Source organism: Biomphalaria glabrata, chromosome 2 (assembly GCF_947242115.1).
Source record: "Biomphalaria glabrata chromosome 2, xgBioGlab47.1, whole genome shotgun sequence".
Taxonomy (NCBI): domain Eukaryota; kingdom Metazoa; phylum Mollusca; class Gastropoda; family Planorbidae; genus Biomphalaria; species Biomphalaria glabrata.
The window spans coordinates 1,309,874-1,337,595 of NC_074712.1; the positions used below are offsets into that span (position 1 = coordinate 1,309,874).

Here is a 27,722-nt window from a genome sequence, read left to right on the forward strand (position 1 = left end):
TCAAGAGATTTGGATGGCTTGGGGGGGGGGGGGGGCGCTGGTCGACAGGGCACTTGTAGTGGCGTCGATCTCCAATATCTAGCTATGCTTTTTAACAAGTGGATATTAAAAGATATTATAGAGGCCAGGTTTCCTGCCTATCTGTGTGTTCCGAATTCCGATCCTCGGCGCCCTTTAGAAACCGATATCTACTGCCCCAAATTGGAATTCCAGATAGGTGAATATAAGAAGAATGGGCACCCTTATAATTTTTGTTTAGTATTTTTCTTTTGAGTGTGTTTCACAAAATAGTTATTTAAGGATTATGATTTAGTTTGATCAAATTCTAAGTAAAACTAGCAACAAGTCATTTTTTTTTAAAAAGAAATAGATGACAGCGTGTAGAACTAGTCCAGCTTTGTCTTGTCCGTCGCACTTTTTCAACAATTTCCGTCGTTTAATTACATTACTTGTATCTTCTGCTCTTATTAGAAGGGGACCCAGGAATCCAGACATCTTTCGGTATTTGATACTTGGGACTTTGGGTGAACCAATGGTCAGGATGGTGGTACCATTTCTCTTTGCTGATAATGAATGAATGTAAGGAATAAGAAGATTGGGTTTTAATGTTGTCAGGGTTAAGTGAATCACCTCTGACACCAAATCACTATTCAAAGAACACAACTTGCTCTGTAAAAAGAGTAAAAAAGAATCGTTACAATTACATTCATGTTTATCTTTCCCTTTCCCTAAGTCTCTTGGACCGTTGGGGCACCATGCAAGATTCGTCGACCATCTTTCTCCATTCCTCCCTGTCTTTTGCATTAGAGCCTCTTTCAATGGCAGGCCCGTCCATTCTTTTATCTTGTCCTCCATCGCTTTCTCATTCTGCCTCTTTTTCTTTTTCCTGGTACTGTTCCCTGAAGGAAGGTCTTTGCGAGCCCCTAAGATCTTGTTATATGGCCATAGATTTTTATCTTGCGCTTTTTTTTTTTTTTTTTTTTACGATAGTTAGCAGATTAGAGACAGGGTTACTGCAGCGATTGGACATTTATGTTACTTAAAATAAAAGCACTATTGTATTGTAAGTTTAGTTGATTGAGAAGTCCCTATCTACGCTATTTTTTGTTTACAAAGCTCATAACAACTCAAACTGTCTGGGTGGAATCTTGTTCTGGGTGGAATCTTGTTCTGTGTGGAATCTTGTTCTGTGTGGAATCTTGTTCTGGTGGAATCTTGTTCTGGGTTGAATCTTGTTCTGGGTGGAATATTGTCAACGTTATTTCTCCCAATTTCCATTTTCGGATCAAGTTGAAACTTTGCACATTTTATTCATTGTCGATGACAACACACGAATCTATAGAAAATTAAATCATTTAGTTAATCAATTAGTTGTAGTTGAGACTTGGTCGTTCGCTAAAACATCTAAACCATAGACATTGTTAGACATAAGGCCTTCTATTTTTACAAGTGCTTGAATAGTGCAGTGGCTAACATGTCGTATTTCCATCATGGAGGCTCGAGACTTTGAGCTAGAATCGAGACTCGAGAAACGTTTTTTTTTTTAAAGTAGCTTTGAAATAAGTAGCACGGTAACATTGTCCCAGATACCCCCCCTCCCTCCCACATACACAGGTGGACCATAGCTTGCTGAGCAAGCATGAAAGTTACGCTAAACAAAAAAAAAAATTAATATTTTAAATGGCGTACATTTATTATTGTTAACCTATAGATATTAAAAATTAATTCCATGATTGATTCAAATTGATGCCACATCATTCAATATAAGCTTTGTTTGAAAAAAAAAAAAAGGTATATTGAATATATAACTTATTCTTAAATTTAGGTCAGTGAACTATGGTTTTGTAAAATCGATATTATTTTAAATATAATGTAATACTATTAAGAGCAGACATTACATGTGGAATCTGAGTATTTTTGTTAACGAAAAAACCCAGCCCCAATCAAGCCCATACAGTGTGTAATGACGTCTAGGGAGGTGCGTGAAATGACATCGAATGCCATTGGAACACAGCACTGGAGAGAGAGAGTGGGTGTAAGATGGCCAGGTAAACTTGTGCATAATAAAGTTATTTCTAGAATGCCTGATTAGATTAGAGAATCACTTAGAAATGATAGCCTCCACTCAGACTAGCAAGGGGAGTAACTTTAAAAAATGTGTAGGGAAACAACCTGTACGATATCGAATTCTCTCCCTTCTGTAAATACATTTTTAGGCACTGAACTAACCTGGAAGATGGAATCAAATGAAAGAACATCTTAGCACCGCGCTCTTAAAAAAACTGGCTTAAAAATAGCAGAAGACAAGAAAAACAGCATTGACGGAAGAATAGCGTCAGAGACGAAGATAAAGACAATGCACGCAAGTTCTAGCTGGAATAGCTAGCTGAGAGTGCAGCCAGAAATTGCGTGCTCAGATAGTTCTCTCAAGCCACACGAAGCCAAGCCCTAAGCTCCTATGTGCTGTGCTGTCCTCATCATCGAACCACGATGGACGAACTATGTTACAAAGTTTTAGATGTAAGAAAGGTGAACACATGTTAGATTAATCCTAATGTACAAACGAGAATGCTAGAACATTGATGAAGATCATTCTGGCCTAGAAACTCACAGCAAATGCAGTCAAGGAGCGGAAAAATACAGTCCACATAAACACAGGAAATGCGTTCAATATAATAAAGTATTGTTCTCCGCCATGACACTAATTGTCGCTGTTGTTTATTGCTGAATGTGAACCTAGATCTTAATTTACAATAAACACAGGAAACCTTTCTTGACCAAGTAAACACAAATATTAGGAAAAAATAACACGATGTTAAGGCCAAAAGACCTTCACCAGCTTCAAACAAATGAAAAGACAAACAATCAAAACAGAATTCTTCTTTTTTGAAGTAACGTCTATGTTATATAAGATAAGATAAGAATTTGTCTTTTTGCATTTTATTTTTCTAAATAAGTTCAACACAGCAGTGAAAGTTTATATTTGCAGTCAAGGATGAAATTGGTCCATCTTGGAGTTTATAGGTAAAATGCTTCTTTGACCACAAAGGAAAAGTATTATTTTTATTATTATTATAATTATTATTTTATGAAGCGTGTTTTTAATTCTCTAGAGCTGCCTGGATCGAGTCTTATTTGCCATTTTTCACTTAACAAATAAAAAAAGCAAACAAAACCTTTTTAAAATACTCAGAAAGACATAAAGATAGAGGCACATTTTTTATTCCATATACCAGAACAAATTTGTGCAAGTGCTCCTTCTTCTCTAGTGCCATTAGAGAATGAAGTGGGTTTATGGAGTGTGTGTGTGTGTTTTCTGTGGTGATGGTGAGAAGACGTTAGCGATTGGTTGGTGTCCATGCATATGAATGATGCAAGATAAGCGGATTGTCGTAAGTTGTCTTGGGTAGGTCAGACGAGTCTTGAATGCCAAAGTGTAAAGACGTGTTTTTTTGTAGTGAGTTACATTTTATTTAAAATATCATTTTATATTATGACTAAAGTCTACTACCACATTTATTTCATTTCATCTCAAGTTAAATTTTTTCTATATTGTAGTAAAGTTCAATTCGTCATAAATAAAAGCAAAGCTATTTCAAGATTTATAAGTTAAAATTTAATACGTATACAGCGGTTCCGTTGTCTACCAGCAGTCTGGAGCTACAAGTCAACGACCGTCAACAATAGGTAGCCTGAATCAGCCAGGAAAACCAAGGACTTAGCAGAGTTTAAGTCACTGATTAAACATGCATGGCTAGATTGACACGTGAAATGCGTAGCATGTGATTATCTTCTTTATTTAACGTCTGTAATCTATAAGATAAGATGAGAGTACAGGTTTTATTATTATAATATAATGGACACACATATAGGCCTTGAGGGTCTACGTATTATTTCTAGTATAATATTTGTTAAAATTGCATGTCAATATCTGTCTTCGTGCAATATGGATCAGGAAATGTGAGTCAAGCCTTTTCAAGATATTTGTGGCTTACATTTAGTTTTTATTTGTGCATGGACCTCGTCTGTCTTGTAAAGTCTGATCTCTTGATTAATCTAGCATTTGAAAAACATAAATTTTGGTGTATATCCTGTTGAATAACTTTGTAGTTTACAAACTTACCGGTGCACTGAATAGCAGACCCTCTAAAATATTATCCTAGTTGTTTCCTAGAACATGCGGTATTAATATGTCACGACCAAAATCCTGTTCACCACAGAACCAGGTATGTTACAGAAAAAGTTAAAAACAACATCTCAGTGATATGACCCCCCCCCCCGGCCATATTTCTCTGTGGCATGTTGAACTTCGTTTGCCAAAAGTTTCCAAACCTTATTAGCTCAACTTGAGCCTGGCAACTCGACGTCTGTCAAAGTGAAGGTTTAGGCCAGTTGTTTAATCGTATTGCGTTTCCAACATTTGATCACCTCTAACCTTTACCTCATGCGCAACAAAAAATAGTCCCAATCGTATTTGTTTCACTTATAATTGTATGAATGATTTTTTACAAAGCTTCTATCAACTCACTCTTTCTGTCTGGTAAAAGGTTTGTAAACGCTCTTTCTCCCACACCGAACCTCGGATCAAGCTCAAATTTCTCACACCTATTTCTTTTACCTGACAACACAAGAATCAATTTTTAAAAAAAATTCATAAATTAGTTAGTAATTAATTATTTTGTTTGATATCTCAAACAAGGGTTAGTCCCCCTTTATAGGTCGCCGCTTCAAAGTAACTTTATAGAAACAATAGACAACTATACTATCTTCTATTTTCATAGACGCCTCACTGGCAAAGTGGTTAGATGTCGGCTTGACTTCGAATTCAGGTAGTTGCCCCCCATTTTGAATTAATGCTTTTAAAAAGCCGACTCACCCAGATATCTACTTCGATATTTGATTTAAACTTGTGTTATAAAATCACTCTAGTTTAAAATGAAAGAAGTGTGGTGAGTGATTCATTAATTAACCTTAAAATAAATCTGGATTCAAAGTAGGATCTTAACTTCATACCAGTTCATTTATTATGTTAGAAATTAAGAGGTCATTCAAATATAGTTTATTTAAAATAAGCAGTGGCGTCTTCTACCATTTGAGTGACCAAGAGATAAGTGCTCGGATTTCGATTAGAAGGTCTCGGGATCCAGTCCTGATTAAGACCATGGGACAGTTACGTGCAATTCTAGAAACGGACAAGTTCCCGAGCTAAAAATGGCTTCAGCTACTAGAGGAGTGAAGGTGATGGTTCGCTGGTCATACTACAGCCACGTGAAGACTTGACTGCAGAAACTGGCGCTCTTCACGTGTTTTGAGATAATAAACTCTCTCTTGACCTGTCTTAATCTAGAGGATTACACCCTACTCCTTCGTATTACCTGCATCAGTCTGTCTTGTCCCCTGCAACATGGCTTTATACCCAGCAGCAGTCTTACACCCTACAGCGTTCTGTCTTATTCCGCAGCGCTCTGCCATACGTCTATACAAAAACAAAACAAAAAAACAAAACAAAACACCAACTGTTTAGTGAATAAGTTTGGCATCAAATAACAAAGTCTTTTATTGAGACTAAATGGAGAAAGAAAACAAAAAGATTGAAGACGATTATATTATTGGTTTGTTTTTGTTGTTGCCTATAGTATTTAGAGAATTTCATAAACATTTCTAATTAGAGACAATCAAAACATAATTTCATCCAAACCTCAAGCATGGCGTCGGGGAATGACGATGGACTGGATTCAAGCTCATGATCTTCAGAAACTCATGAGGTCTTGCTTTTGAGATGTATGCACATTTTCGCCTCCACTTTATTTGTTTACATTTTGTTGTCAATGACAACTGTCTCCCCATTATTATTTTTAAAAATTATATTGTCGAAGACAATTAACTCCCCTTCATTTTTTCAACATTTTTGCCCATGATAATTATCTCCCCTTTATATTTCAAATTGTATTGTCCGAGATAATTACCTCCCCTTTGTATTTTGATATTTTGTTGTTAAAGACAGATCCCTAGATAATAAGAATGACACATCACTGACATGCTCTAACATGCAAATATTCTTGGGACTCGTGTACACTACAGCCTCACCCAATCTATTAGACCCCAATGGACCAGTCTCTGCAAACAGACATAGCAGAATATTTACAGTAAAACTTTGGACATATATAGAACACTGGATTGCATATTATAGAAACTAAATATCCTCAATGACATATCATTGTGGTAAACACATTTGTATACAATAACACATTTAAAAAAAATAATAAATAAGTATGATCTTTTTATAACCTTTGACCTGAATTAGTTTTTTTCCATCCCCATTCTTTATATCAGATTCAATAAGTCATATTTTGATACATATATCTGGAGAGTTCAATAGAAAGACAAAACGATAAAACTGACACCACAGCATGGGAGCAACCATTTTGTGTTCATAGTTATGTACCCATGATTCAGAAAGAGTTGTGGGACCTGGACTTATCGATTCATCAGAAAGCCACATGCCAGGTCTTAAGAGAACACACATTCAAAGACGGACAGACAAGACAGACAAACAACACAGTCAGATGGCAGACGTCAAGGATGGAGAACAAATATTTGCGAATAAGGAGCAGTTACTTATAATGTTAATACAATATAAAACTAAATCTTGAAGCATTGATAACTATTTTTATACAAACAATTACAAGTCAATAATAAATAATTTGACTAGAATACACTGGATATAAACAATAGTATGAGCCAAAATGTTTTTAAAACTCATTTACACTTACAGAATACAAGACTCATTCTATTTTTATTAACTTGTAAGTCTAAGGGAGACAATCATAGAAATATTTCATGCTGCTAAAAATACAATAGTTATCTCCCATTTATTGCTAAAGAATCGTCAAAAGTTTATTTTACTTTTGGTTCAAAGTATTTTGCTAAAATATATTTCATTACATAATTTCTAAAAAGTGTTGAAAAAAAAAATTAAAAAAATTCTACACACTTTGTTTGCATAGTACACAGTCTAATCAGAGCCAGCAGAGTTACATCTATGAATAGATTCAAATCATTGACAACAATCCATTGCATGAGAAACATCAAACCTTGTGACTAGTACACTCAAAATAAAACTAGGAATATATAATGAAAATGCCCAATCATTTCTCAGAATACAAAATAGAATATGTACTTGCTGTTGGACAGTATGTGGCTATGGGACAGTATGTGGTTGTTTTGGGACAGTATGTGGTTGCTGTGAGACAGTACAGGGCCGGATGTAACAATTGGGAGGCCCTATGCGAAACGGATTGCGCAGGGCCAAGTCTGGGTAGGGATAAGCATAACATCAAAATTTTGATTTTGTATTAGAAAATACATTCATCTTTGCGATAAATTTTTATGAAATGAAAGCTGACAATGCTGGCATAGGATTTTAACAATTTCTAGAGAGATTTCCAGGACTTTTGAAAATATATTTTGCAATTAGAGGTGATTTCCAGGAGGTCCTGGATAATCGGGAGGTCGAGAAAACCCTGTTATCATATATAAGTAATAATCGTTTAATTTAATAATTTACATCTAGAATTAACGTGGGTCCTATAAAAGTGCGAGTTCCACTGCGTCTACAAAGGTTGCAGCGGCCTAAATAGTACACTCAAAATAAAACTTGGAATAGATAATTGAATTACTCAATCATTTCTCAGAGGACATAATGAATGAAATAAGTGCTTGATGTTGGACAGTATGTGGTTAAGTGACAGTATGTGGTTAAGTGACAGTATGTGGCTAAGGGACAGTATGTGGTTAAGGGACAGTATGTGGTTAAGGGACAGTATGTGGTTGCTGTGAGACAGTATGTGGTTGTGGCTCTCTTAGTTAACAAGTAGTTTCAGACCTTCCTTCAAAGAGATGTTTATCACATCCTAATCCGAGCCTGGACGCATATCACCAATGCGCAACTATCCAATGTATGTAGGTCAGATATAGCAACATATTTTAAAGAATCAAATAAAAAAAAAAAGGAAATGCGGAAACTAAAAATAATAGTAAAACAGTCATTAAAACCTACCAAATGCCAACAATATTTGTATATATTTTGATTGTTCCTATTTTCCATTATCAGGTGACTAGAAGAAACTTATTCTCCTTTAACTGATCAATTTCACACATTCACAGATATAACAATTATTCATTTAGTATGGCACCAAAATACAAACAGATTTTTAAATAAATAAATATTGTTAGCAATAAAAGATAGAAGTTCATACAAAGCTGGAGATCTATATCTTAGCATTTTATAAGTTTCATCTTTCTAATTTTCTTTTTGATCTTACACCGACATCTCATGCTGTCAGTGGCATTACATTCTATCAGAGACATTTCACATTGTCAGTGACACTTGATGCTGTTAGTTACAAGTCATGCATTCAGTGACATAAGATGTTGTCTGACAGTGACATTGCTTAAAGTAAAATGCTAGAACTGTAGCCTTTTGTGTAGATAATCTTCAGTTCTGATAAAACTTAACACATAGGCCTATTCAAACAGACAGATTGCTATAATGACAATAAACAAAAAAATTCATTAGATATCAGAAAGAATATTGGCAATATAGACCTAGGTCCCATTTGGAAACATTGACATTGTAAAGCAAACAAAGTCATTTCTCCAAACATTCAAATGTGCTGAAAGAAAAGACTTCTTTGTCCACATTTCATTCTTTGAAAATGTTTACATAAAAGTAGGTTTGAAAATAAATTACTGACCAGTTAAGTAGGTCATCGCTAACGTAGAGCAAGTATGTTTTGACAATACACACAGTTCATAAAACATACAGTTCATGATACAAGAATCCATTCCAAGACTAAAGCTGAGATTTATGGCCTTATGGTTGGTAGGCTTTGACAGCGGCTGTGGCAGCAGAAGTCTATTCAGTATTATATTTAGTAGTAAAAAAAAAAAAAGGCTCAGGGTTAGTGGTGGTAGATATAACAACTTCGCATGTGTAGAGAAGTCTACAGGAGCTGTCAGAGTGTAGCCAAGTAACCAACATCCTTGATTGATTTGGTCCGCAACTGATTCACTGACAGTCTAAACCATACACAATGATTTCTTGTTTGTATGTAGCTTTTTTCTCAGTGCTTTGACGATGACATATTTCCAAATGTTCATGCTGTCTTTACCAGTACCAAAAAAAAAACAAAAAAAAACGTTCCTGTAAAAATATATATATATATATATATTAGGGGCAGCAATCCCTTCCTTAATACACTTCCATGGATTGCTTCCCTTTCGTATCCAAAGAGTCTATGGTGTTCAGCACTGAGTTCTATGACGACATTGCAAGCAGACGACAGACAATGGCTGATGACACAGAAGAGCTCCGCCGAAAATCACAGTTATACTTTTGTTTCCTCCAGCTCTGCAGCCTGAAAAACAAACGTCAAACTTTTTCTTTAGGATCTGATCACTGTCGCTAATAAGGTTTATATCAATATGAATTATTTATATACCGGTATGTCATTCAACACATTAAATTAAATCAAAAGATGAAAAGCAACAAATACAACAAAAAAAAAATCAGTTATGTCCCTTGTATGAGAAGCGCTACATCTTCCCTTTATAAAGTAATGAAGGCTAGAAAAACAAAAAAATCTACATCACTCTACGAAAGGCCTATTCCTATGCCTCTATATCTATGAAGTTTCAATGTCTAAAAAATCATGAGGTCAGACGAGTTTCTCGAAAGCAAATCATCGTGTGGAAAAAAAGAGTTTCCTTTGCTCTTTCTTCAAAACGATGGAAAATTTCCCTGGAAACATTTTTTTTTTGGGGGGGCCCCCAAGTAAGTGTAGGCCCTAAGCTATGGATGATAGTGTAAAGTTCCCTTCTCAGACACTGCAATCTATGGAGCAGATCTATTTCTGTGGCTCACCTGTAATAAGGGATTTTGGATCTGAAGTTTAGGCACATTGGCCCAATTCAGGCAATGTCGTGCCCGGTAACAAGGGTTTCATGTGGCCAGCACAATGACCAACCGCCTTTACCTTATCCAGCTAATGCCAGGTGAACTCAGAGGTGCCCTCTATTGAAAAAAACAACAACATTGTCTTTACCAGGAAACGAACCCGAGACGGAAGCCAAGCGCATTACCACTCAGCAACACGTAACAACCCACAAAACAAACAATCGCGGCGCTTTCATAGCATAAAAAAGAGGCTGACCTGTTTCTCAGCTTCAGTGGGCAGCAGTTTCCCAGCGTGCCCATTGAGGTCACCATTCTCCTCTGACCTTTTCCTTCTCTGTTTCCTGAAAGACAGATCAGTACATATTAATTGCGGGCTTACAAATGCAGACGGTAAGCACACACGTGAATCACAGATCTCACAAATACAAGCGCGGTGCACGACGTTTCGGCGCCGTGGTCGTTTTGGCGCCGTGGCCGTTTTTGGCGACGGGACGTTTTGTCGCCAGGAGTTATGTCGATGACTTAGAATACATTCAACATTTTGTAGTAAAAAAAAATAATTCATAGACAGAAATGAACAGAAACCAAAGCACACATACACTGACAAAATGAAAAGCCTCTTTATAAATTCTTAGTGAATAATATTAAAACTTTTTATACCAGAAATAATTTTGACATAAGTGACCATATAATGACAGAATACAATCTTACGGGGGAAAGGCACATGCATGTAACAGAATCAAATGTGCACATCAATATTACTCTTTTGAAAAACGAGTTGATTTAATTAACAGTTTTTTACCTTTACCTATCCCCTAGTCTGTTGGACCGTTGGGGCACCAAGCAAGACTTGTCGATCGTCTTTCTCCATTCCTCCCTATCTTTTGCCTTGTTTAAAATCTCTATCAATGGTAGGCCCGTCCATTCTTTTATGTTGTCCTCCCATCGCTTTCTCCGTCTGCCTCTTCTTCTTTTTTCCTGGTACTGTTCCCTGAAGGAAGGTCTTTGCGAGCCCCGTGGATCTTGTAATATGGCCATATATTGCGTTTCTTTACAATAGTTAGCAGGTCATCATGGGGTCCTATCGCTGCAGTAACCCTTTCGCTAATCTCTTGGTTTGTGATGCGGTCTTTGAAAGTGATGCCTAGGATCCTTCTGTAGCAACTCAATTCCATTGCTAGGATCCTCCTCTCTAGCTCTGCAGTCAGAGTCCAAGACTCGCAAGCATATAACAATGTGGCCATGACCAGGGAGCGCATCAGTCTGATTTTGGTGCCGAGGGCTAAGCCTTTGTCTTTCCAAATTCTTTTAATTTTGAAGGGGCTGCTGTGGGGCTATTCGGGCCAGTAGTTCGGGTTTTGTTCCCTCATCTGAGACAATAGCTCCGAGGTATTTGAAGCTGTTAACACTAGTCAGCTTTTCACCTCCAATACTGATGACTCTTTTAACAGTTTATGTCTGCATATTATTGAATACATTTTCCCCCCACAAAAATTGAACATAATTATACTCAACACTGGGGACAACATACAGTGCATTTTCCGGCCAGCAGCTGTTCATATCAGAATAGTAAGACATAGGCATATTTTATTTTTGTTACAATTATCATTAATAAATTTCCAAGATTAAGTAAAAAATATAAAATGTTTTTGTTTCAAGATTGGTCAAAATGTTTGTGAATTTGTTGATATAGATTTTAATAGGTTAAATCCCTACCTGTTTTATATATATATATGAGGGAGTTAGAGGAAATAAGCAAAAATCTTCAATATAATTGGCCTACTGCCTGAACCAGCCAGGCAAACCAACAACTTAGCCGAGTTTAAGTCATTGATTAACATGCATGACTAGATGACACATGAAATGCGTAGGACGTAATTATCTTCTTTTTTGGAGTAACGTCTGTATTATATAAGATATGATAAGAATACTCCGCTTCTTCCCCGTCTATAGGAAAGGCTAACTTTGGAGAGAGTATATATAAGAGATTGAGCAGTACGCGGACTCAGTCAATAAGTCTACTTTTGTAAATCTATTATTTTGGTTTCTTATAGTTATAATGTTTTTTGTTTGGTGTAATGCACACAATTGTAAGACAAATTTCCTCACGGATAATAAAGATTATTATTATTATTATTATTATAGTTACATGAATTTATTTTATCTGCTCAATTATTTTACGATTTCTCTTTAATGGGTCAGATCGCTTTTCTTAACAATACAATTTTATTCTTTCTGAAGCCTGAAAAACATTCACAGGCATTCTTTGGTGTCAACGGATTTACCTTTTCAAAATAGCAACACGCAGTGGCGTAGCTAGGGTCGGGAGGGGGGGGGAGGAGGGGGGAATTCGATATCTCCCCGGGCCCCCACTTGAGAGGGGGGGGGCCCCAAATGAGTGTTTTTACATTAAAAATTAAATATTACGCAAAATGTAGGGGCCCTAGAAGAGTTCAAGCCCCCCCCCCCAGGACTCCCAAATGATGGAAAATTTCTAGCTACGCCCCTGCCAACACGTATTAACAGCTATAATCCTTTGTAACACACACATATAGATACAGAAGTTTATTACGCGAACGCCGGTATGGACAGTAAAGAGGGACTTAGGGTTTACGGTCTGCGTGCTTTTTCAGTTCACGGACCAAAGGTTTGGAACTCACTCCCCATTGATCTCAGACAGACAACATGCTACACCACTTTTAAGAAGAGCATTAAGACCTATCTGTTTAAAACTTTTTTAGATTAACTGTCATTTTAGCTCTCGTGTTTTTGTTTGTAATGTTATTACAGCGCCTTGAGCCTACATTTTGTTTGTTAACAGCGCTTTATAAATACAATTATTATTATTATTATTATTACTTCTTTTAGGTCCGGCAGTTACGCTGAGCTGGGCACGTATCCCGTATGGATGAACGTATGCCAAAGCAGTCTTTTTTCGGTGAACCTTAAAGGTGGTCGACGTAACAGAGGTGCCCCACGGAAACGCTTCAAAGACCAACTTGCTTCTGACCTAGAAGAGAGCACCTGGTTGCATGTGGCTTCAGAACGAGATAGCTGGAGGTCACTTACAAAGGCCGATGCCGAGGGCAGACCTAGACGGCGAAAAGTAAATCTAAATCGACCACCATCGAACATGATTATGCCTGCGATGGATGTGGCAAGATATGTAGGTCACAGCTGGGGCTGCGTAGTCACGCGAAATACTGCATTTCTCATCAATTTTCTGACTCGAAGACAAGCCTTATTATTATTTTATTACGCACATTTAAGTAGCTTCACACATTTTTTTTTCAACTTACCATATGTATCAACACACCACGCGTATCAACTCACCATATGTATCAACACACCACACGTATCAACACACCACGCGTATCAACACACCACACGTATCAACACACCACGCGTATCAACACACCACGCGTATCAAATACACACCACGCGTATCAACACACCACGCGTATCAACTCACCTTCGTTTGATGATGACGTAAACGACGATGACAGTGATGATGATAATGAGGACGACCACACCTGCGGCGATGCCAGCCTTCTCAACTTTGTCTGCGGAGAACACTGGAATGATAACAACATGACGTCATGAGACACCACTGAACACACACACCCACACAAGCAAACACACACACACAAACACACACACACAGCTGATCACATGCATTGATTTGCCAAAGGGAGGTAATTACCAAAAAGGTCTACATATTTCAATAATCAATGAGTTGAAACACTGATGATAAAACTTGCAACAAAATAAACTTCCAAACTACAAGTCAACACGACTCTCTCACAACTTAAAATAAACTAAGTTACAGACTTCCTAGTCTACCAAAAATACATACATAGTCCGTTATAAAATTAAATAGACCTTTATATAATTACATAGTCCGTTATATAATTATATTGTTCAATACATACACAGAAGCATATCTATCAAATTACATTTATATGGAGAACTTAATTTACTTAATTTTTTGGTCAAAAACATTTTTTTTTAAGTTTAATTTTAGGAAAGTTAAAATATAAATTTTTTAAAACTCTTTCAATTAATGTAGGCATTCAAAGAAACAGACATTATTTTGTTAGGTAAAAAGACAATGTAAGATTCAAAATCTTCGCTACCATTCTAATGAAATACAAAGATACAGTAAATAAAACTTGACTCTATAAACTCTTTGAAAGCATACTACCACCCCCCACCCCCCAAAAAACAACAACAACGACAACAACAAAAACAAACAAACTATAAAGCTTAACACCCTTTTTAAGTTGAATGCTATGGACGTTTATTTTGACAGAATAAGTTACACACAGTGTGCAGGACCGAAATATTTATAAAATTCTTTATTTATTCTAAATAAGTTAACTGATTAAATCAATCACAAAATATGTCATATAATTTAGAAATTCCTTTGAAATGCTACTACAGAGGTCAATGCTATCTCTAAAAAATCCAATTAAAGGTCTAAATAAAAAAACGAAACAATTCTTCCATCACTAGAATTACATTTTTGGAAGAACACATTTAGAAGAAGCAAAAAGGCAAAACCTAGCAAGCACTTCTGGTCACAAAGCAAAAGTTAAAACAAAATCTAAAAAACATTTTGTTCTCTTCATAATTTTTTAACACCGAAACAAATAAATGAGAAAGTTCAAGGTCAAAGTTTATGCTGAGATCAACTAAGGTCAAGGATTAATCGATCTGATCAAATATGACGTGGTGCCCCTCCTACCTGGATCCTAATTTTTTTTTTTTTTACTGATCAGAACATGCATGTATGTATGTATGTAATGTATATATGTAATGTATGTAGGTAATGTGTGTATGTAATGTATGTATGTAATGGGTGTATGTATGTATATGTATGTATATGTGTGTGTGTGTATGCTTATGTGTGTGTATGTATGCATATGTGTGTGTATGTATGCATATGTGTGTGTGTGTGTGCGTGCGTGTATATATATATATATATATATATATATATATATATATATATATATATATATATATATATATATATATATATATATATATATATATATATATATATATATATATATATATATATATATATATATATATATATATATATATATGCGTGTATTGCATGTATGTGTGTGTGTGAAAGAGAGAGAGAGAAGAGATTCCAGGAGCTAGATCGTTGGCTGGGAGAGTACATTTAAAGGACTATATAAAAACGTGTAAGAACGCGGATTTATCTGAAGAATATTAAAAAAAAATAGCCATAGAGCATTTACTGGGACTAGTTGTAAACAAACAGCCACTAGAGTGCACGGGTTCGAACTGAACCCAACAGACTCTGCAGCACTGGACCAGACCAGCTCAACTGCCACAATGATAGCAGGTATTTGTACGCAGTAGGCACTGTTAACACAAATAGACTATTCAATGTTTCTAATTCTGATATATAATAGGCTTATAAATAATCGAGCTAAAAATAAACATAGGCTATATAAAAACTATTGAACAATTTTGTACGAGTTCTCTAAATTAGCATATAGTCAATTAGTACAACATAAAACTAGATCTATTTGCTTCTCAAGGCTAAGAGGTGTCATTATCTCTCTTCTACACATTAAGAAAAAAAAAAGGGAAAAAAAAAACTACATCTAGCATAAAATGAAATTTAAAAAAAATGAAGATAAAATACTCCTTACCCCGTCCTGTTAAGTCAAGAAAAATAAATACAAAAGTTATATTCAAATTTCGTTTCGTTTAAATTATTAACTAATGAGGGTACTACATTCACTTATTTGTCGACTATGGATAGTGTACCATGAGATTGTACGTTCTAGAGCTAATTCAAGATTGCTCATCCCATTAAGACTCCCTCCCTCTAGAAACTCAAGGCGTGACCTAGTTCAGATCTGAGTTCTTACTCCCATCACTACCCTCCACCTTAAGATGACCAAAGTCTAGTTTAGAAAGTCCAATTGTTTTAGACCATTCCACAAAACTGTCCAACTCACCAAAGTATTCGCTGTCAGCCTCCTCACACCGTGGTCCTGTCCACATTTCTTTGCAGCTACGAGATAAGAACATTCAAAGAATTGGTTAGAGGAATGTGGTAGTAGCAACACAAGACATTCAAATCAACAAGAAGAAAAAAAATCAGTAACGTGGCTATTGTGGCTATAAATTCAAAGCTGCTTTAGGTGTCTTCTAGAAATTCACAGCTGCCTTAGTTTTCTTTTAGAAATTCACAGCTGTCTTAGGTTTCTTCTAGAAATTCACATCTGCCTTAGGTTTCTTCTAGAAATTCACAGCTGCCTTAGGTTTCTAATAGAAATTCACAGCTGCCTTGGGTTTCTTCTAGAAATTCACAGCTGCCTTAGGTTTCTTCTAGAAATTCACAGCTGTCTTAGGTTTCTTCTAGAAATTCACAGCTGCCTTAGGTTTCTTCTAGGAATTCTCAGCTGCCTTAGGTTTCTTCTAGGAATTCTCTTGGTTCATCCTTTAATTCTGTCAATGTTTCATCCCATCTCCCTTTGGTTTTAGTCGTAAGGATCCTGTGACAGTTCACGTAACCAAAACCTTCTACTTTTGCCAACCAGAAGCTGTTTTTAACAGAATATCAAGAGAGAGACCTGTCCATTCTTTTACGCCATCCAGCCAAATTTTCTTTGGAGTACCCTTTCTTTGTGCTTCCTCTACTGTGCCTTGAAGGATAAATTTTTTGACAGTGAGTCATGTCTTGTTGGCCTCCTTCAGTCGTAGAACGACTATGGTTTATCTGGCACACTTTTTCATGTGGCTGTGGAGCCCTATTTTGGAGAGACACTCACGTCCACAAATATCGTGGGTTAAGGTGGCTTTTGCTTTGGTGGTAGAGGATCTGGTAATCTTTCGCATTATACGTTTTTCTTCCAGAGCTGAGGCCCATGTTTTCTCGCTGTCCATGGCTTTCTTGGTCACCGTCTCCAACTAGTGCGGTCTAGGGCTATGTCTTCCCAATGGATAGTATGGATGGATGTTGACTGATTTTAAATCCTGTTTTATCACATCCACGTAACGGAGTTAGGGGCGACCAGTTTTTCTTGAGCCAGTCGCGAGTTGTCCGTAGAGGATGACTCTCGTGATGCGATTGTCCTCCATCCGGCGAACATGTCCAAGCCATCACAAGCGGCGTTGTCTGAGGACTGTAAAGATGCTGGGAATACCTGTTCGCGCAAGAATCTCAGTATTGCACACTTTTTCTTTCCATGTGATTTTTAAAATCCTAAGCAGACATTGCAAATGGAATGAGTTTAGTTTTCTCTCTTGCTTTGCGTAGGTGGTCCATGATTCACTACTATACAGTATTGTAGTCATAACGCATGCCTTGTAAACTTCCATTTTGGTCACTGTAGTGAGCTTCTGGTTTTCCCAAACTCTTGACCTGAGTCTAGCGAAGGTCGAGGCAGCCTTCCCTAAGCTATTATCTCCTCTTCTAGAGACAGGTCATCTTTAATTGTAGATCCCAGATAGCAGAATTCGTTTACGGCGTCCAGCTTGTTATTGTCAATGAGGATGTAGGGGGGTGGTGCAGTAGCAGGTGGTCTAATAACATTTGTTTTCTTCGTGCTAATAGTCAAGCCATATTATTTACAGGCCTGAGAAAAGCGGGACATTAGTGACTGAAGTTCCTCTTGTGAGTGTGCCACTACCGCTGCGTCATCCGCGAATAGCATATCTCTTACAAGGGTGGTTCTGATTTTAGTTTTGGCCCTCAGTCTGGCAATATTTAGGAGTTTGCCATCTAATCGGGAATGAAGATAGATGCCTTCGGTGGATTTATCAAACGCGTTGTGGATTAGCAGTGAAAATAGAGGGTTGGGGCCAGGACACATCCTTGTTTTACTCCGCTGTTTATACTAAAACTTTCGGAGCAGGCGCCGTTGAACTGTATTGTACCCATCATATTTTGGTGGAAAGAGACAATAATAATTAGCAGCTTTGTTGGACAGCCTATTAACTGTTAGATTTTAAAGAAGCCTTCTCTGCTGACTAGATCAAAGGCCTTTGTCAGGTCAATGAATGCGATGTACAAGGGCATCCTTTGCTCTCTGCACTTTTCCTGAAGTTGACGGCTGGAGAAAATCATGTCAATTGTGGAAGCTCAGTGGTTGATTTAAGAGGTGCTGACTTGTTTTGGTAGGGTTCGAGAGCCTTTTTGATTCCTTCATACATCCCTCTTATGTTGCCCACTTTGACTGCGAACTGACTATTCTCACTGAGCTCTACCCAGTATTCATTGGCAAAGATCCTTGCTGTCCTCTGTACAGTGGCTCTAGCTTCTTTCAGATTTAACAGGCTGCGTTGGGTAGGTTTCGTGAGTGCATCTCTCTTCGCTTATGTCTTACAACATAAACAAACCAGCGTAGCTTTCGTCTCTTCTTAGAATTGAAGAGTTCCTCCTTATGCCAACGATGACTTGTAAAAGTACAAACTCATTTCTCTTCTTTTCCTGGTATCTGATACCCAGCATTTTGTTGAATCATGTACTCTCAAAGGCTTGAATTCTTTCAGTGTTCACTTTTCACAATGTTTAGAAATATTTTTTTTATGTTAAATCTTTTAAAATCTATCCACCATTTCAGTTGATAAAAACGTTGTCAAACTTGTGAAATCATTTTCAAGCCAAACGAATACACTCTGATAATAGTAGTCAGTTAATGAACATTGATCTGTTCAGATGTAGTGAGAGAACTATTATCTGGTCAGACTTAGTTTTACCTGGCCAAACCTAGTCAATAAAACAACTACTATCTGGCCAGACATAGTTGTATCTGGCAAAACCTAGTCAATAAAAAAACTGCTATCTGGTCAGATTTAGTTTTATCTGACCAAACATGGTCAATAAAAAAAAAACTACCATCTGGTCATACTTAGTTTTATCTGGCCAAACCTAGTCAATAAAAGAACTGCTATCTGGTCAGACTTAGTTTGACTTGGCCAAGCCTACTTAATATAAAAGAACTGCTATCTGGTATTTCTTGGACTTACTGGCAATTTGCGATTCTTCTCCCAGCATGCTCCACAACAAAACATACGCCTCCATGGAGACAAGATTTTTTAAAAATTTCTTCTGGGGTGCAAGTTTGTTTGAATGATTTCGGGCGCCCCGGAGTGGTGCTGCTGACTGTGGGGCTTTGAGTGGTAGGTTGGGGCTTCGTACGGGCTGGAGTTCTTCCGCAGCCATCTGGGGAGTAAAGTCATTTAGAGTTGAGGCATAGAGTTAGTTTCGAGGGAAGTAGGACGCGATGATCTTATCTTTTGATGAAACGTCTGTAATTTATAAGTAAATATGTGTATGCATGAATTTATAGGCTAGGTAAGTTTGTGCATGTATGCAAGTGCGTATATGGGATAAGCTTCTGTAAATACGTTTCAAAAGACTGAGATTATTTTTTTCAAGAGAACAGATTCTATTATTAAATACAAAAAAGATAAAAAAAAAAAATATTTTAAGACACACAAAACAAACTAAACATGGTGTTTAACACCATGAATAAAAATGGATGATCTGTGTAGATATTCAAAGTTCATTAAGAGTTCTTGGTAGAAATGAAATGAAAAAGCAATGGAGAGAGAGAGAGAGAGAGAGAGAGAGAGAGAGAGAGAGAGAGAGAGAGAGAGAGAGAGAGAGAGAGAGAGAAATAAAGATAAAAAAACGTGAAAAAGTGGTGTGGATATTAAATATTTTGTCATCTTAAGCTTCTAATTAAAGGTTTCAGTTTGTACTCTCTCATTCACACACTCCCTCATTCACACACACACTCTCTCATTCACACAAACTCCCTCATTCACACACACACTCCCTCATTCACAAACACACACTCTCTTATTCACACACACACTCCCTCATTCACTCACACACTCTCTCATTCACGGTTTCAGTTACTGTATATCAGACAAAGGAGACACTTCAAGACAGATTTTGTCAGATACTATGAAAACAATGAAGACAGTCTTCAGGACACACGTGAAGACAAAGGAGATTTCAAATCATACGAGTTTTTTTTTTTCCTTGTTGAGATTGACGCTGCAACAAAACAGCGCGACTTTTACGCACTGCCATCAACAAGTTTCGTGTCCATTTGATCAGTTGGTACGAGCATGTTCAATATTAACTACAGAATCAAAACAACAACAAACAAAAAACAAACAGCTAACAAACAAACAAACAACGTATTATTGACCCATAAACATTTTACAGGCCATAGCCTCAGAAAGATTGAAAAGAAAATGTGTGGATCACATCAAGGATTACAATATGGCTTATCAAACTAGCAGGCGACCAAGACAGCAAATCTATTACTTACCAGAGTCCTGGCATGCCTGAGTGACGTCATTGCCTGATGTCAACCATGGCACACTAATGACAAAACCAGCCTTGGGTCTCGTGCTATGATAGGACACTAAAAACATCAACACCAATGAGGCGAAAAATAGTGTTGAAGGAATCCTAGAGTTATGGCCCATAGAAACCAGGAGCACAATATGAACCAGGAGACTGCCGAGTTCTTTACCTAATTAGACACAGCCTAGAGGTGTGTTAGATCACTGCCCAACTAGACACAGCCTAGAGGTGTGTTAGATAACTGCCCAACTAGACACAGCCTAGAGGTGTGTCAGATCACTACCTAATTAGACACAGCCTAGAGGTGTGTCAGATCACTGCCCAACTAGACACAGCCTAGAGGTGTGTTAGATCACTGCCCAACTAGACACAGCCTAGAGGTGTGTTAGATCACTGCCCAACTAGACACAGCCTAGAGGTGTATCAGATCACTGCCTAACTAGACACAGCCTAGAGGTGTGTCAGATCACTACCTAATTAGACACAGCCTAGAGGTGTGTCAGATCGCTGCCCAACTAGACACAGCCTAGAGGTGTGTCAGATCGCTGCCCAACTAGACACAGCCTAGAGGTGTGTCAGATCACTGCCCAACTAGACACAGTCTAGAAGTGTGTCAGATCACTGCCCAATTAGACACAGCCTAGAGGTGTTTCAGATCACTGCCCAACTAGACACAGCCTAGAGGTGTGTCAGATCACTGCCCAACTAGACACAGCTTAGAGGTGTGTCAGATCACTGCCCAATTAGACACAGCCTAGAGGTGTGTCAGATCACTGTCCAACTAGACGGTGTCCAGAGCTGACTTAGATCACTACTTCAATAGAATGTACTCTATCAGTCTTACTCTAACTCTATCTGTCCATCATGTTTGAACAATACATCTTAGATCACTACTTCAATAGAATGTACTCTATCAGTCTTACTCTAACTCTATCTGTCCATCATGTTTGAACAATACATCTCGGTTATCAAAAAATATAAACATTCTTTTTTAAAAACGACATTAATATATTTTTTTTTCTTGGTTAAAAACACATTTCATTTATAAGCTTCAGATGTCACTCTAACAAAAAAAAATTAACACATTGAAATAATTCAGAAAAACAAAATGTACTAAGCTGTCAAGTAATTTAGAGCTAAGTTTAAACTGCCAGATTTCTTTGAGAGTGACAGCTGTTCTGTGATTTCTTTGGTTTTTAAATCTCGAACAAAATAAGGTTTTAGAAAACACACTCTAAAAAGGACAACAAAATCCAGTCCTGAATTGAACAATATCACGGCGACTAATTATGAGAAAGAATGGAGCATTGAGTTTCTTCATTGATCTTTTGTCTTACTGCTCAGCAGACGATTTAAAACTATTGAACACGTGGATGTAATGTCGTCATGACACCGCGCGCGCGCGCGTGCGTGTGTGTGTGTGTGCGTGTGTGTGTGTGTAAGTAGAATGTTTGGAGAAAGAACGCCTGCGACAACATAAAAAAACATCGAACTCACGAACTGGCCAAAATTTAACAATCAATCCGAATAAGGTGGCACAGTGATAGAGCTCCAAGCTGATAAACGATGAACTGGAGGACAATGCTGTTTACTACACTCCAGTGCTACATCAAGATGAAGTATTAGTTACACCAGAGATACATCAAGGTAACACATTGGCTACACCAGGGCTACATCAAGATAACACAATGGCTACATCAAGATAAATAATGGCTACATTCTTGGTTAGATCTACTTAGATCTCTCTTCAGCCGGGCGATTGAAGAAGTAAGTTCTTTTTGTTGCTACATCTCTCTTCAGCCGGGCAATTGAAGAAGTTAGATCTACTTGTTGCTACATCTCTCGTCAGCCGGGCAATTGAAGAAGTTAGATCTACTTGTTGCTACATCTCTCTTCAGCCGGGCAATTGAAGAAGTTAGATCTACTTGTTGCTACATCTCTCATCTGTCAGATAATTGAAGAAGTTAGATCTACTTGTTGCTACATCTCTCTTCAGCCGGGCAATTGAAGAAGTTAGATCTACTTGTTGCTACATCTCTCTTCAGCCGGGCAATTGAAGAAGTTAGATCTACTTGTTGCTACATCTCTCTTCAGCCGGGCAATTGAAGAAGTTAGATCTACTTGTTGCTACATCTCTCTTCAGCCGGGCAATTGAAGAAGTTAGATCTACTTGTTGCTACATCTCTCTTCAGCCGGGCAATTGAAGAAGTTAGATCTACTTGTTGCTACATCTCTCTTCAGCCGGGCAATTGAAGAAGTTAGATCTACTTGTTGCTACATCTCTCTTCAGCCGGGCAATTGAAGAAGTTAGATCTACTTGTTGCTAGATCTCTCTTCAGCCGGGCAATTGAAGAAGTTAGATCTACTTGTTGCTACATCTCTCTTCAGCCGGGCAATTGAAGAAGTTAGATCTACTTGTTGCAACTTCCCAGAAAAGCTTCCAAGACAAAGGGGAGATCAATCTAATTCCATAAGTCAGCATTTTTTCTTCAAGCCTGGTCACTTCCCTTGGGAGGCGTGGCTCTGACGTTTCTTCCCAAACGATGTTAGGTCCTCGTTGACTTTCGTTAATTGGTATTATCCAGTTTGATCCAGTTTGATCCAGTTCTATCTCATGTTATCAAGCCAATGGAACTCAATTGCAATCTAACTAAAACCACATTTCGGCTTATTTAGTTGCCGCATCAGTTGTTTTTTTATAAAAAAAAAGGCGATGGCCTTGCCATTAGAAAAAATACATTTTTACAATTCAAAGTTTAAGACCTTGACCCAGATGAATTTAAATATTTAAAAGATATTTCCAACAGACGGAGTACAAGAAGTGAGGGGGGCTGGACAGGGGGGATAATGCGACTGAGAAATGGGGGGGGGGGGTAGTGAGAGAGAAACAAGAAAAAAAGAAAGAAAGAAAGAAAGATACAGAATGAGAAAGAAACACTAGAGAGAAAGTAAGAACGTAAGAAATGAAATGAAAACGAAAAAGAGAAAGAAAGGGAGAGAGAGAGAGAGAGAGAGAGAGAAAGAGAGAGAGAAAGAGAAATAGAGACAAAGAGAGAGAGAAAGAGAGAAAAAGACGGAAAGAGAAATCGAAAGAAAGAGAGAAAGAGAGAGAAAGAGAGAGAGAGAAAGAGATAGAAAGAGAGAGAGAGAAAGAGATAGAAAGAGAGAGAGAGAAAGAGAAAGAAAGAGAGAGAAAGACAGAAATAAAGAGAGAAAGAGAAAGAAAAAAGAGAAAGAAAAACGAGAGAGAAAGAGAGAAAGAGAGAGAAAGACAGAAAGAAAGTGAGAGAGAGAAAAAGAAAGAGAGAGAAAGAAAGAGAAAGAAAAAAGTAAAAGAAAACAGAGAAAGAGAGAGAAAAAGAGAGAAAGAGAGAGAAAGAAAAAAGAGAGAAAGAGAGATAGAAAGAAAGAGAAAGAAAAAGAGAAAAAATAGAAAGAAAAAAGAGAGAAAGAGGGAGAGAAAAAGAGAGAGAAAGAAAGAGAAAGGAAAAAGAGAAAAAAGAGAGAGAAAGAAAGAAAAAAAAGAGAGAGAGACAGAGAGAGAGAGAAAGAGAGAGAGAGAGAAAGAAAGAGAGAGATCGCAAAGAAATAGAGATAAAAAAAATGAATAAAAGATGAAATGGGTGAAAAGGGGTGGGAGACATTATTGTAAAATGTCTATCAATTTACACGCTTCTAATTCAAGGTTTCGATTCCTACACACACACACACACACACTCCCTCATTCACATACACTCTCATTCACAAAAAAAACAGCGAAAAGGAGACTGCAAGAAATGTAGAAATAAAGAGCAAGAAAGAAAGAGTGAGAGAGAGAGAAAAAGATAGAAAGAAAGAGTGAGAGAGAGAGAAAAAGATAGAAAGAAAGAGAGAAAAAGAGAAAGAGAAAAAAGAAAAAGAGAGAAAGAGAGAGAAGAGAGAGAGAGAAAGAGAGAGAAAGAGAGAAAGTGAGAAAGAAAAGGAGAGAGAGAAAGAGAGCAAGCAAGAAAGACAGAAGTAGAAAGAGAGAACGAGGGGAAGGAAACACAGTGGAGAGTGTGGTCACTCACCTATACTCTGTATGACGAAAGCAAACAATGACGTCAGTATCAAGTGACAGTTACCCAGGTACATCGTCGGCACACATGAGTGGGCTAGGAGGTGGGTCGGGCTACGCTCATGACACAATCTGTAAAAAAAAAGAGAGAAATTAGTGAGAACAAGTCACGGTCAACATGAACACAGGAACCACTGGACGCTGGCACTAAACACAATTAAACCCACGTATAGTGGTCATACAACACGATTCAGAACATTGACCACTCCTTTCAGCAATTAACACAATCTCGGAAGATGAAGTGACCCAAGATGGTCCAAGGAGACGACAGATGCAGTAAAAAAAAGTTGCAAGTCCATGATTGAAGCATGATAGAAGTGTATTTCGTCATTTAACAATTGCATTTTCTCATTCAATTTTATACTACCCATTTTTCAAAATAAAAATAGGATTTAAGACTATGTATACTACATACCCCTTATTTCTATCCATCTGGCGCTGTGAGGGGAAACAACTCAGTAAATATAAACTCCAATTCAGTTAGGGAAGAGTTAGTTTGGTTTTCATGTTATTACATCCTGGGCCAAACCTCCCGCAAGGCGACGAGACGACTGGGTGGGGGTTCGAATCCGGACGCATCGACACGATAGTCAACAGGCATAGTAGGCCTACACGACCAAGGATCCATTGTAAGTCACACGTGACAATTTATTTGAAATCAAGCCATTCGACGTTCTCGTGACACCCATTGGCTTCTTTTGTAACACGTGACCTAATAAATATTCAAACTAAATACTTAAAATAACATCAACAAAGCTTATCTGAAAGGGAAACAACGCAAAAATCATTTACCATGGCTCTCAATACTTTTTTTTTTCTATGTAAAAGAAAATTAGCCTCCACTAATAAATTAATTAAAGTTCCCATTTCAGACCTTGAGATATATATGAACAGATAATGTGAAGATCATCTGTTTCTATGGCCCACGGTTAACAAGGGTGTCATGTGGCCAGTACAAAGACCAACTGCCCCAACTAATGTCACGTATTCATTAGATCTGGGTGGATACAGAGGCGCCCCAAAGATATCAAAACTAAAAATCACAGATTTTACCAGGATTCAAACCCGGGATCCAAGGTTCGGAAGCCAAGCGCTTTACCACTCACCAAAGCGCCTCCAATTAATTAGCTAATTGGCTAATTTGAAATTCTATCCAACGCAAAGGACAGAGAGGAATGGAGAAAGTCGGCTGAAAGTTCTTGCATGGTGCGCTAACGTTCCAACAGACATGGATAGGTGAAGGTTAAGGTGAAGGTTAAGGTGAAGTGGTGAATTTGATTGATTCGTGTATTGACATCGACTTTGAACAATTGTGAAAAATTTCAAATTAAAAAAAACAACTTTACAAAACTTGTATCAGACAGACGGACTGACAGACAGACTAATTTAATAAGCTTTGTATTAAAAAAAAATAAAAAAATACCAAAAAAAAAAATAACAACCTTTTTTTCTCAATTACTAGAAGCTAACTAGTCTTTCCATAAAAGAGCGAAGCCAACGAGTCTTTACATAAAAGAGGGAGGCTAACCAGTTTTACATAAAAGAGGGAGGCTAACCAGTTTTACATAAAAGAGGGAGGCTAACCAGTTTTACATAAAAGAGGGAGGCTAACCAGTTTTACATAAAAGAGTGAGGCTAACCAGTCTTTACATAAAAGAGTGAAGCTAACCAGTCTTTACATAAGAGAAAGGGGGAGGTCTATTATAGACATGCATAATGTCTAGAAACTTTATTATTATCATTTCTTTGAAATAAAAATTTGGAATTTGTATGTTTTTAAGCGAAAGGGATCACAGAGAGACGAGGGATCACAGAGAGAAGAGGGATCAGAGAGAGAAGAGGGATCAGAGAGAGAAGAGGGATCAGAGAGAGAAGAGGGATCAGAGAGAGAAGAGGGATCGTAGGGAGAAGAGGGATCAGAGAGAGAAGAGGGATCAGAGAGAGAAGAGGGATCACAGAGAGAAGAGGGATCAGAGAGAGAAGAGGGATCACAGGTAGAAGAGGGATCACAGAGAGAAGAGGGATGGTAGGGAGAAGAGGGATCAGAGAGAGAAGAGGGATCAGAGAGAGAAGAGGGATCACAGGTAGAAGAGGGATCACAGAGAGAAGAGGGATCAGAGAGAGAAGAGGGATCAGAGAGAGAAGAGGGATCGTAGGGAGAAGAGGGATCGTAGGGAGAAGAGGGATCAGAGAGAGAAGAGGGATCACAGAGAGAAGAGGGATCACAAGTAGAAGAGGGATCACAGAGAGAAGAGGCATCACAGAGAGAAGGGGGATCACAGAGAGAAGAGGGATCAAAGAGAGAAAAGGGATCACAGAGAGAAGAGGGATCACAGACAGAAGAGGGATCACAGAGAGAAGAGGGATCACAGAGAGAAGAGGGATCACAGAGAGAAGAGGGATCACAAAGAGAAGAGGGATCACAGAGAGAAGAGGGATCACAAAGAGAAGAGGGATCGCAGAGAGAAGAGGGATCACAGAGAGAAGAGGGATCACAGAGAGAAGAGGGATCACAGAGAGAAGAGGGATCACAGGGAGAAGAGGGATCAGAGGGAGAAGAGGGATCACAGAAGAAAAGCTGAAAAAGAAAGAGGAAGTTACAGAAAGAGGATAGAAAGAGAACTATTTGCAAGGTACCAGAGGCGGATTGGCTGTACACCCATGCAAGATACAAAGTAGCAATTATACATAAAACACTGAACCATAATCTTCAAATACAAAAACAAAATTTAATAAAAATACTCTGAAAGACACAAAGATAAAGGCACACTCCTCGTCCCATATGCTAGGACAAATTTGTACAAATACTCCTTCTTCCCTAGTGCTATTAGAACATGGAATGGGTTGCCTGAGCTAGCCAGGAAAACCAGTGACTTGGCTGAATTTAAGTCATTGGTTAATATGCATGACTGAATGCATGACGCGTAGGACGTAATCATCTTCTTTTTTTGAAGTAACGTCTGTATTATATAAGATAAGATACCTTGTGTATAGATCTTACTGTTTCTGGTAGTGAATTAACAAGTCCCTATTTGTGAGAATGAAAAAAAAAATTCAAGCATCCATTCCATTCGGCTTCAGACAATTAAGTTTTTTCCTTTCAATTGCTAAATTAGATTAATATTCTTGGACTCAGTGTGACCTTAAATATTGATTAAAACCAAAACAAAAAGAAAATAAACCTTGAATCAATCGAGACGCAACGAAGGCTCACTAATGCAGGGTCCAACAGTCGCCAGGTTCCAATAATCCAGATGACGGGGCCTCCGACAAAATATCCCACAATGCAC

The 27,722-nt window shown here is 37.8% G+C and overlaps 1 protein-coding gene across 1 annotated transcript; it reads right to left on the reverse strand.

Annotated features, from left to right (window-relative positions):
* Window positions 1–5,528: 5,528 nt before the first annotated feature.
* LOC106053678 (pro-neuregulin-4, membrane-bound isoform-like) lies at window positions 5,529–27,722 on the reverse strand. Its single transcript, XM_056018721.1, has 7 exons — window positions 27,615–27,722; window positions 24,386–24,504; window positions 18,980–19,175; window positions 15,964–16,019; window positions 13,431–13,533; window positions 10,215–10,299; window positions 5,529–9,419 (listed from the first exon to the last, which is right to left on the reverse strand). The coding sequence occupies exons 2-7, from the start codon at window positions 24,447–24,449 to the stop codon at window positions 9,390–9,392; spliced, it is 534 nt and encodes a 177-aa protein (XP_055874696.1). The 5' UTR covers window positions 24,450–24,504; window positions 27,615–27,722; the 3' UTR covers window positions 5,529–9,389.

Coding starts and splice junctions, on each gene's coding strand:
- LOC106053678 (XM_056018721.1), bottom strand. CDS start 24,449: ATGTACCTGGGTAACTGTCACTTGATACTGACGTCATTGTTTGCTTTC. Junction 19,176..24,385: donor TTTCGTCATACAGAGTATAG/GTGAGTGACCAC, acceptor TTTACTCCCCAG/ATGGCTGCGGAAGAACTCCA. Junction 9,420..10,214: donor CCACTGAAGCTGAGAAACAG/GTCAGCCTCTTT, acceptor TTTGTTTTTCAG/GCTGCAGAGCTGGAGGAAAC.